Source organism: Trachurus trachurus, assembly GCF_905171665.1.
Source record: "Trachurus trachurus genome assembly, chromosome: 19".
Taxonomy (NCBI): domain Eukaryota; kingdom Metazoa; phylum Chordata; class Actinopteri; order Carangiformes; family Carangidae; genus Trachurus; species Trachurus trachurus.
Window position 1 is genome coordinate 21,600,680 of NC_139913.1, and position 12,201 is coordinate 21,612,880.

Sequence of the window (12,201 nt, forward strand, 5' to 3'; positions counted from 1 at the left end):
CAGGTGTTTGGTATGATTTATTTTTTTCTATTCAGTTACTGTTTATTGTAAATATCCTCACAATGTCAAAAGACATATCTCTGAAAAGAATTTGCTATTTTTGATAACTTTTATCCAATTTATACCCAGCACATGATATCATGAATTAATACATTCAAACTGTTTCTATACATTAAGTTCCTACAATAAAATATTGAAATGAAATAGCATTGTATGACGTTTTAATCTCCAGTCAGTACCGGCCTGTTATTAACTCATAGTAGACCGTACATGTCATATTGTGTAGCTCTCCAAACATGTAAGGCTATCACTCGGTTGAATTAGCTGACTCCTGTGTCATTGTCATTTGACCATGACATGAAGTCAATGCTACCACTGATGGACAATGTCCACATCTGTCCTCATGCCATTTGATCCCCTGCTAATTGAGAAATCTAGTCTATAGTTTTTATGCTAAGTTTATTTTAACAGAGAGAGACTGAATATCGGCAAAACATCCAGAAATAATATCATCATATGAATGATATAAATTAGTTTACATTTGATCGAGTAAAAATCAGCAGGGGGTCAAATACTAATTTTGCCCACTGTATTGCCAGAAGTCAGCAGTTGTTTTAACTCTTATCACAAGAGGGCGTTATTGTCAATGAAATTCACCAAACAGAGTCTCTAGTTCATTTTTACAGAGAAATGTCTGGAGCTGCAGTTGAATTCTCAGACAGGCTGAAATGATACATGAGAAAATGCCAACATTGTAGTTAGAGGTCTATGCAGTCTTTCTTAGATACAGTTTGGGGGCAGGGTAACGTGAACTAAGCCAACTGCTGACATGATTCCTTAACGGGATTAGTTTGATGTTAGTGGTGAAAGTCACAATGAGCATCAGTGCAGTTTACAGCAGCATTTGAGGTGCTGTTTTAATAATATCTGGTGTTGGTTATGACGGGAGAAAAGAAAAAAAATCAGCGAACAGACCAGTTTTGTTTGTGTTTTGGATCCATGGCAACATATTGTTGTGGATAGATACAGTGAGTGCCATAATTTAAGCAGCCACTGAATACAGATGGACACGCAGGACCAGTTCACTTCAGAAGAACTCCAGGAGAGACTTCGAGCTCTGACAGAGGAAAATGTAAGCAAACTTCATGGTCTTGTTGATGTGCAGTTGTTACCCTTACTTTCACTTCTCAAAATTATATTTAGGTCTTATTTCGGCCTGGTATTTAGTTGATCAGGTAATTGGAAATGAAAAACCTGTGTGTGTGTGTAACACAGTATTTGCATTTCATAGATGGTTAGCATTAGTTAGTAAGCAGATATCAGTTAATCAGTCTATTTGTTAGTAACTCTTTCTTTAGGCCTTCCAGAAGTGGAGGGACACAAAAACACTTTGAAACATCTTGCCAGCTACACTATAGTGTATTTATAAGCCCTTTCTGATTTGTATACTATTTTTAAATATGTTTTTTAACTGAACTTGAAATAAAGTTTACAGTAAAAATTACTGAAGGTTAAAAGTGCCTTTGTCCCCTCACCTTCATCAGCTTCAACTGAGAGACAAAAGTGAACGCTTTCTCACCAAAGTGGGCTACCTGGAGAGCAGACTGGGCCACCTGGCCAGCTCCAACACTGATCTGTCCCTCAGACTGGTCCAGAGTGAAGAGGAAAAACTAAGGGTAGAGTAAAACAACCTTTGATAAGCAATAGGTAAAGGTTGAGTCAGTTTATAGCAGCAGATGGATTTTCTCTTTCTCACCTTTCAGATATCAAAAGAGTTTGTGGAGGAAAAAATTCAGACCAACAAGATGAGAGAGCTCTTTGAAGAGGAGACGTTTGAGCTGAAAAACAAGGTGACATAAGCTTAAAGGGATGTAATAACAAATTCTTGTGAGGAAATGCTGCTCAGTGATTTTAATTTTGTAATTTTTCATCAAAAGATATTTCCCATCAGGCTCCATGTACTTAGCTATACACATTTGATTTATCTTTTTATGGTGGGATTTTAGACACATGGAAGACAAATGAGAGGGAAATGTTTTCCCAGGCTGAAACTGAGTTTTTGCAGGTCAACTCTTCTAGATCCTTGGCATACTTTTTTGTGATCCCAAATCACTGAGCTTGTCTGTGCTGCTCGTTCCTTCCCATGTTTAGATACTGAACCAAGACGCTGTGATAACAGAACTCGAGATGGAGCGAGACAAGCTCTGGAGGGAGCTCCAGGCAGCTGAGGCTCGTCTAAAAGTGGGAGAGAGGAGCGGTCAAGACCTGACAGAAGAGCATGCCGCTCTGAAGGAGAAGTACCTGGTGCTGGCTGCGGCCCACGACAAAGAGCTGGCCCAGAGCGAGGAGCTGAGTGCTGAGCTGCTGGCACTGGCCCAGGCCCAGGACGCCCTCCGCAGGCAGCTGGAGGAGCAGCAGCAGGACGTCCGGACCACCACCCAGGGCCTCCACGGAGAGCTGGACAGGGTGAAGGCTCTGATCGGCCACACGTCAAGCAGCAGAGTCAAGGTGAAACAGACTATTAATGTTTGTCTTAATGGTGGTCATTCAAGGGAATCATTCACTGACAGTCTGCAGAGACTCTCACAGCTCCAACATAAACAGAACATGTTACTCACATTTCTCCAAACTGTGCAACCAACGCCAAATGATTTACCTCAGGGTGCAAAAGTCAAACATTTGCCTCAGAGTTTCCTGTGTTTTACTTGCAAACAAAACCATGTTAGCACACTAAGTAATGCCTTTGGGGGGCAGTAAAAAAAAAAATCAATCTCTAAAACATTTTCATTGGGCTTTTGTTTTGGATTAAACTCTATCTTCAAAGTTGAATATTTTCCGAATTAAGATTCTGTTTTATATGATTGCGTTAACAGCCTGAGGATCTGGCAGCACTGGAGAAGGAGCAAAAAACGATGGAAAGAACCGTGAGTATTTCTGCATCAAATACAGTGTAATTAATATTTTTGGGGAACTGTGGCCAACGCATATGTTTTGCATCTGTTAGTAAAGTATATACATCTACAGTTTCAGTAGCCGCTCCCTGTGCCCTGTTATTCATGTGTTGTCATCCAGCTTCTTGGAAACCAGGATGAGATCAAAGACACGCTGGAGAAAATGAAGAACAGTTACGAGGAGCAGCAGAAGAAGCTGGAGGAGAAAGTGTGAGGGCCAAAGGATGTTTGTCGTTTACGGGCTGCACAGCCCTAATTAAGATGAAACATCATTATCTTTCCATTTCCAGTCATCAAACAGCCAAACCCGTCTCAGGATGTCTGTCCCAGTGTTCATCCCACATGCATCTGCTCTGTGGTTTGCTCTTTGATTCTTTGCTCTGGTTCTATTTACTGTGTGTGCGTCTGATGTGGTCTCTTTGTGATGTGGCTGTCTGTGGATTTTGGTCACTACTCTCTTGTGGCTGAGCTTGTGTTTGGTCACCAGGGTGGCTTTTGGTAAAGAGCAGCAGGAGAACAAGAGAGCTGTCCATAATGGCCAGCAGAAACTGTCTGAGCTGAGTGCGGTGAGCTTGAACAGCCCCAGATACTGGTTTACAGGATGTTGCTAAAGTTACTGAAGATACCATCTGAATGAATGTTTGAATAATTGTAACAGTTAAAAATAAATAAAAGGTTTTACATTAAAATATGTAATTTCCATCCCAAGGCCCTGATGTGCTCTCAGAACCAAGTGAAGGAAGCTGAAGAGCAGAACTCAAAGCTGCAGCTTCAAGTCAAAGAGCTGAATGAGGAATACCGTACAAGGCTGGTGTGCTACATACAGGACATATCTGTGAGTAGTGAACACAGAGCACTGGGATGTGAAATGATGACAAGTGAAATACGACAATTTCTGGGTGTATCATTCATTTGTGCCTCTTTTAAAATCCAGGGTTACATGGATGGAAGTGGAGGTGGTAAAACTCCAGCAGAGGGAACTAAGATGAGGACGTTTGTGGAAAGCATGCTGCAGGATGTGCGTTCGTCCTACAGGGTGAGGGAGGAGCAGCTCGCTTCTGCTGCTCGCTCCTACAAGAAGAGACTGCAGAAGATCACCAGGACCCATCATGCTCTGCTCATTGCATACAGGTTGCATTCCTGTCTGTTTAAAAAGTTAACACATATATACACACATGCATATGCAAATATTGAGCTGAACAAACTGAGTATAGCCAAACTGAAGCAAGAACATTACAGTTAATCATAGTGAAAAAATGATTTTACTAGTCCATAACATGAAGAGCGACAAACCACACATGTAGATTTTCCAATTCTTTCTGACTTTCTTACCATGTTTGTGACACTCATTTATTTCTGCTGAAGACTACAATCTTTATGTAGACTTTTATCTTATTTTAAAAATGTTTACTTTCCGTTTTATAAAAGAAATCATAGATATTGAAAACCCTATACAAATAAGATTAAATAGCTCAGTTTTGTTGGGGACTATTTTTTGGTGCAATTTAGCTTCAGTTTTTTGCTCCTGTACATCACAGTCACTTAGCGTGGTAACAGGTACCTAGACAGCACTTGTAAGTAACTTTTTTTTTTTTAGATTTGTTGACAATAAGAAAAATAAAGAAAGTATATCCTGACTGATTTATGGTGTTATAATGATTTCAGGGTTCAGAGGGAGCAGATGTTGGCCAAACCACAGAGTGATCTTGACCCTGGACCTCCAGAGGCCCACTTCAACCTGGAGTCCTCCGAGCTGAGAGATGAAACCGAGACCGAGCTGCAGCACCTCCGTCAGGATAAAGCCAGGCTGGAGGGTCAGCTGCAGGCGGCCCTGGAGCAGGTAATATGAAAGAAACATGGCTGCTTTGAAGTGAATCAACCTGCTATTGTTTTGTCTGATGAATGCTTGCATGTGGTCTGTGGGGGATTCTTCTTTGTGTCCATACTTCCCTTATTTTAAAGCTGGAGAATACTTGTTATGTGAGCATTGTGCTGCGGCAGCATAAAGGACTATTGTTGCAGAGGTGGATTGTAGATCATGTAACAGCTCTGATATTCCTTTAGTTGGTTTTTGTACTTTTATGTGTTTATGGTCATTCAAGACCTTCACTCTGACTTTCTGTTCCAGGTGACTGCCCTCAAAATAACAGTTCAGAACGTAAACTGTCAGAAGTGAGTGTCATTCTTGTAATTTATCAAATGACAAAATGTCATCAGTTGTGGCCCGTGTTGTAAAAAAAGTGGACAAAACTTTATTAGGTCGTCACAACTGGAGCAGATGTGTGAAGATTCCTGGTTGGAGGTGAGGACACAGCTGAAGGAAATCACAGATTCCACACTGGTACAGAAAAACGTTCAGCTTCTTCTCAGAATGAAAGACCTCGCCTTCCTTCATGTGATGAAGCTGATTTGAAGCTTTTCTTTCTCCAAACAGGTGAACTTTGAGAAGGAGCACGCTGTCCTCATCACCAGAGCTACAGTTGCAGAAGCGCAGGTGTTGGAGCTGCAGGACTACATTGACAACCACCTGGGCAGGTCAGGAGATCACTTAGTGTTGAAGTCATACCATGTTTAATTCCAGAGGAGTTTTATATTGAGCTAACCCGCTATCTGCAGGTATAAAGAAGAGATCACACATCTCCGCAGGCTGCAGGGGACACAGGAAGCAGGGCGTTCCCAAAGTGCTAATCCATCTCGCCGTTAAAACCTGGAAAACTAAAATCTGAACTCCAGTCATATAATCCAGAATAACTAAGATTTTAGAGATTTAAATTATAAATCATACATGTGTGATTTGAAAATGAAATTGTACACATTTACTTTTGTGATATCTTACACGAATCAATTATTATTAGCATCTTTGTTTCCTGTTTAAAGGGACAATCCACATAAATCTGACTGAATAAGCTTTTTTGAGCATTTAAACATGATGTGTGAATCCCTGGTGGTTTTGCACCATCACTAGGTGGTGCTGCTCATACTGGTGGTTTCTCTATGAAAGGCCCCCAAAGAAATCCGGCCTTGAGAAAAAAATGCCTGGAATGTTTGTAAAGCTTATGTCAATTTCACGAGCTCGGGAGAAGAAAGCGCGGTGACAATGAGGGGTCACCCTGGTGAGAATAATGTCATTACATGTTACCCAGACACGTACACGCCTGTGAATACTTTCCCTCAGTGCCGTGCTGAGAACTGTGGCACAAACAAACCAGGCTTTTTCCAGAATGAAGGTTCATATTTATAACCCCAGTGTTGCATTGAATAGACAACTATTCCCTTTAAATCCCTTTAATGGTGACAGACTGCTTATTTCTTTCTAGCTGGGTTTCCTGTCATAGCTACGGATCAGCTGACAGATCTTTAGAATAACAAGTCCTTCTAAACGTGGCAGTTATTGATCCAACATGTCGGTAAGTTTATGTCAAAATACGCTGCATGTTGAGTAAAAGTCCTCAGGGGAATGCTGGGAAAAGTAGAGGACATGGAAAGAGTCATAGGCATGTCACCCCAATCCCCTTTTCAGGGGGCATGCCAGGCATGGGAGGGGGGCAGCAGGGGTGTGAAAGTTTGAGAGGAATGGGAAGTGGGATTTTGTTAGTAATGTATTACACTCCCAGGACCCTGGGAAAAGGGGTGGGGGGTGTTCAGCTTGGGTCTGTGCCAACATAGTCACTGTGCCAAAGCGCTGGGTGCTGGGGACCACTCCTCTCACCGGCAGATCTGTGGGAAAATCAAAACCAGGTTGTTCTTTGCTGCTCCGCCAACAAAGACAGAGAGGTGATATGTCTGCAGAGGCCAATGCAAACCTGTATGAAATGTACTCTAAGTAAGTAGTAAATAAAAAGCAAAAAAAAAAAATAGGGGTAGAAATTGTAACACTACAAATGCATTGTGGGACAAGTTTGTCTAGTGCATCACAGCTGGTGTCTGAAGCAAACTGCCAAGTTTTTTTGATCCAATAATTGCGACGACAAAAAAAAAATCTAAATGATAATTTGAATATGAAACAAAAGTGAAACTGAAAAAAAAACAATTTTCATAATGTTTTAAAAATCCAAAAGAAAGTAGGTTTTAGTGAGATCATCTAGGGTTATTACAGCAGCACTGTTAGCACAGTTGCTAGGTTAACAGCACTGAGATCAGGGAAACAACTAAGTGGGGCTGTTACCTTATCAGATTTTCACTACTATTATAATCATGGCCAAAAGAATGGATGATAAATAATCATGTTATCATGATAGCCATAGAAAGTTTAAAGGAAAAAATAATGCTATCTGTCATATTCATCTTTGTTTATTGTGTGTTTTGTCTCTTTTTTTTGGCAAATGAATTCAACTGTTGAGTAGGAATAAAATACAATATAAGAATAGAATAGTAAGCCTAACATCTGCCACCATGATATTAACACATGTGGATTATTGACACAATATCAATTTGTAATTTTTTTTGTATTTTGTGGTTATTTTCAATATCAATACTGTGACACTACACTGAAAGGCCCAAACCATCTGATTAACCTGTATTTGGGAAACAGTCACGTGGTGTTTTGTCCCAGATGTGAAGCAGCACCAGCATCATGTCATGTCTTACTGTTTCCATCCCACTGACAATGAATCACACATTTTTTCATAGACATAAAATCTAGTGTTGGAAGATTAACACACCTGTCACAATATTGTGTTACACATGTTTGACACTATTGAGTTTTTCTATACCACCATCATCCCCCCAACAGTATTTCCCCAGTCCTTTTAAAAACTGTATCTAAAACACTGATATATTCAGCAATTATTTTCTCTTTATATGAATATATTTTATCATTCAAAATGCTGCATAAATCTGAGCTGTGCATCTTTTGTGTCATTGTGGATTATAGCACATTAAGATCAAATATTACTATGAAGTTTATATGAAATGGTTGTTAAAGTGATGCTTTTAATATCTTACATGTTAAGTTGCATTTTGTCCTCGAGTAGAATGCAGACTACAACATTTTAAACATTGTCCTGTTATGTCTGATTTATCAACCTCTTCCTGATTCATGAGAACTAAACACTTTCAGCGGTATCAGGACTTTTACATTTCACGTTTTGATCTCATACAGCTGGTTCTTATCCAGCACTTTTCAAAAAATCATTGAATCTCAACTACTGAAACATTTTTAAATCTAATTATTTCAAGAAAGCATCACTTAAACATTCACTTACAGTTATGTTGATGACCTCATGTCAGGCTCTTCACAAAGAATTACATTTTTCTCTACTTTCTATCCTTGTGATCCCTTTTTGGCATGTGAAATAAAACAAGTGGCTGTTTTGCAAATTCAAATGTATGTTTGGGCAATTAAGAATATTAATTTCACAATGCAGTGTTATCCAGTTATCCAGTCTAATTTGAAAAAAGACCATTTTTGAGCATTTTATAGTTGATTGCTGAGCTGTGAAGGCACTGGCAGACGTCAGTTCAATATAAAACATGCATTCTGGTTGATGTGAAATAGTTATGGACCCTGACCTATAATCAACATTACAACTGCAACCACACATTCGATGCTTTCTCCACTCTCGTCTGTTTTGTTGTTTCTTTGGGCCCAGATTTGTTTTGTGAGCAGAACAGTGGGAAAAAGGTTGGATGAATGTGTCGTTCTGAGGATGGGAAGCAGGGTGGAGCGATGCAGAGGAAGTACCTCACATGGCCTGCAATGGGCCGCTCGTCAAGAGGCCCTTTGTTTTAGGAGGTTAATGCCTAATTGATACAGGCTTAATGAGAGCGGGCTGTGTGTGCAGAGTGTGTGTGAGCCGGGGGGCTGGACGGCCCTGCCATAATTGGAACGGACAAGCCTTGTGTGGAGGAGTGCACCGGGAAGGGATTTATGGGAACACAAGGAAAGGAGAGAAGAGAGAGTGGGAACTAGGAAGAAAAGGTGACACTGAGTACGAGGAATGTGGAGGCAGTGGGAGAGGAATCTGATGTGATGGTCCGAGTATTGCAAGATCATGAGAAAGAAATGCAGTAACAATGGAAAAGTGAGCATGAGGTTTAACCAGGACGTTCCCATGGAGGTTTAGTCAAAGCTCCTCCCATAATATTATTAAGATAAGACATTTCTATCTTTCTGTATATGGTATGTGCTCTCTACTAGTTATAGGGTTAGTCAACTTTTTTTTCTCATGTTGGGTGCTAATTAATGAATGCAAAAGTGCCAACATAAACTGTCTGTAACTCTGTTTTATGAGACACCTGTCTTTTCTTTTCTGATGAGCTGTCTTTTCGCCCCCTCTTTCAGTCTGACAGTCTCAGACTATTCATGCAGGAATCCCCAGCTTCCCTCCAGACAAGCTTTCAGCATGAAGGCTGGAGAGGCATTAAGAGGGAGGAGGGAAGGGGCAGGAGAGGGGAGCACAGAAGAACCGTGCACTTCAGAAAACCTTGAAGAATTAGGCCTGAAAGCTATGGAGATTCTGGGTGGCTACGAGAAGGGGAAAAAAAGCATGAAAAGAAGGGGGAAAAAATGAAGGGGATCAGTGTGCATAATTATAAAAGATGAGAGGGGGAAACAATGAAAAATTGATTCTCGGGGGTGTGGGTGAACAGTGAACTGCTAAAGGTAAAAAAAAAATGGAGTGTGGAGGGGGGAAAAAGTTTAGAATTTAGGGTGAGAAAAGAGGGGAGGAAGAGTTACAGTAAGGGTGAGAAAGACAGGGGAGGGAGGCAGCTTGATGAACAAGAGCGAGTGAAAATGAGGCTGAGTGTCGGTGAGGGAAGGAGAGAGGGACAGACCCTCTGCTTTCCCACACTCGGCCGGTTCCCACAGTGGACCCGGCTAATCCCTGTCTTAATTGGGGGAGAATTCCAGCGCACATGTTCCCCTGGAATGAGCGTAGAGCGAAGGGAGAGAGGAGAGAGCCCGGGAGCTTCTGACACATCAGACAGGCCACAGCGGCTGGGGCTGATGCACAGTGTGCGAGTGCACTTTGTTGGAATATAAACACGCTGCCTGACTGTCAGCACATCTGATGCATTATGGGCTTCACACGTTTCTCTTGCTTCCTTTTTTTTCTCCCACTCAGTCCAACTATGAAAAGTGCTCATGGGAGCCACACAGGATGGCTCAGTCACATTCCAGCATAACTGAAGTGTCTATCTTAAAAATGTCATTTCATACACATGGCATGCTATCCCTAATCCCAACACTGTTAAAGGGTCACTTCACCAAATTTTCAATAAGACTTGTTTCTCCTGATGCTGTTTAGCTGTATGTGCTAATGTTTTAAGATATTAGATTCCTGATAGTATCTTGTCGCTTTATGGTGCTCAAAGCATTGAAATTGTATTTAACATAGAAATCGTTTCTATGAATACAGTCAGGGAAAAACACTAAATTCCACATGTCATTGTATTGGTGGTGCAGCCGTAGTTTCAGAGGCGGATATACCAAAACATAAGCACTAAAACATATTATTCATAATGCACTCCACTGTGAATGAGTAAGAAAATAAAGACAAAACTAAAACAAACTCTTAGCTTGGTTTTTCAATTGTCTTATTCCCAACTGGCCAAACAGAGAGGAAAAAATCATATCAACATATTCATTATTCAGGTTCAAAGCAGTTTAAGGAGGAGTTAATACTATAGTATCCCATGAGGATTAAAGTGTAGCAGCCTCTCTCTGAAAGAAATCCAACTGTTGCCTCAATGGACCAGAATGCAACATGGCAGCTAAACATTCTGGGCAATGAGCGATGGCACCAGTAGCTAAACTCCAACCAGAGCGTTTTGGCAGATGGTTAAACAGAGTCTGAAACCCCACTGTGCTCTCACCGACATGAGAATTTGGGGTCGCTACAACTTTCCAAAAAAGACTCAAATGTTTAGGCTGCTGCCATCTTACACAATGATTGGCCAAGGATGTAGAGGAGAGAGACAGGTATGGATAATATATGATAAAACAATGATATCAAGTCATGTATATACTGATAATCAAACATGTGCTAGAGTTCCAAAGTGAAAGTGGAAGGAAATGTCACATTTTCACATGTTAAGCACAGTGCAGCAGGAGTATCTGTTGACAAAACTCAGCCTTGAGCTGCGAAATCCAGGTGAAAACTGCAAGGAGATACTAGTAACATAACAAAACCAGTGTGAGTGGCAGTTTCGTTCCTGCCTACCTCTTTCCTTGATAAACATTTCGAACAATAGCCGCAGTGCAGTATGTCTCTGAGGAGGTAACCTAAAACGACTGCTCCGAGGAGGAGGAAGATAACAAGCAATAAAAAGGTTTAAAAAAAAAAAAAAAAAAAACAGTAGAGGGGAGGGCTGGGCAGTGGCTCAGAGCTGCAGGATTAGACTGGACAAACACAGAGGTGGGTGGCAGGTAGTGGGAGAAGAAATGAACTGATCAGCCGGGGAAGTTTCTTGCTTTTGTGCAGACAATGAGACAGGTTTTTGTCAGTAAAGCATAATCCTGGTGGTTAAGTGGCAGGCTTGGAGACAGCTGTTTGTGCACCTAGCAGTAAGTAGACTCTCAGTCTGGGGTTTAGTATCCAGAGGGATGACATCACCACATGAAGAGTCATTGTAAGGCCATTGTGCTTCAAGGACGTCAGCTTAGAGATCAGATGATGAGTAGATAGAACATTAATGAATGTTTACATAGTAATACTAAAACAGCCTATAGCACTTAGATAGATAGATAGATAGATAGATAGATATCTATCTATCTATCTATCTATCTATCTATCTATCTATCTATCTATCTATCTATCTATCTATCTATCTATCTATCTATCTATCTATCTATCTATCTATCTATCATCCATCCATCCATCCATCCATCCATCCATCCATCCATCCATCCATCCATCCATCCATCCATCCATCCATCCATCCATCCATCCATCCATCCATCCATCCATCCATCCATCCATCCATCCATCCATCCATCCATCCCATGGATTGGCTTTTTGTGCCTTTATTAGATAGTGCAGTTGAGAGAGACAGGAAATGGGGAGGCAGAAAGCTAGGGGGAATGACATGCAGAAAAGGGCCGGCCAATGCAGGTTTCGAACCGGGGCCGTCTGTAGTGTACTGTAGCCTCTACACATGGGGGCACCTGCTCAACTGCGCCACTCGGCGACCCTGTGTTGCTTTTTTAGATCATTTTTTTTCTATATGGATGCTTTTCTGCTGTGACATCGATATCTTATCTTATCTATCTTATCTTACTGTAAAGCAGAAGTAAGCGATCCAGTAG

The 12,201-nt window shown here is 41.1% G+C and overlaps 1 protein-coding gene across 1 annotated transcript; it reads left to right on the forward strand.

Moving 5' to 3' along the window:
- Nucleotides 1–1,063: 1,063 nt before the first annotated feature.
- Nucleotides 1,064–5,655, forward strand: ccdc78 (coiled-coil domain containing 78; the record flags this gene model as incomplete). Its single annotated transcript, XM_083993912.1, has 14 exons — nucleotides 1,064–1,132; nucleotides 1,545–1,676; nucleotides 1,764–1,850; nucleotides 2,152–2,508; nucleotides 2,874–2,924; nucleotides 3,073–3,161; nucleotides 3,439–3,517; nucleotides 3,661–3,786; nucleotides 3,886–4,082; nucleotides 4,617–4,791; nucleotides 5,080–5,123; nucleotides 5,211–5,292; nucleotides 5,386–5,486; nucleotides 5,568–5,655. 14 exons carry the CDS (start codon nucleotides 1,064–1,066, stop codon nucleotides 5,653–5,655), a joined length of 1,677 nt encoding a protein of 558 aa, XP_083850038.1.
- Between the last annotated feature and the right edge of the window lie 6,546 nt (nucleotides 5,656–12,201).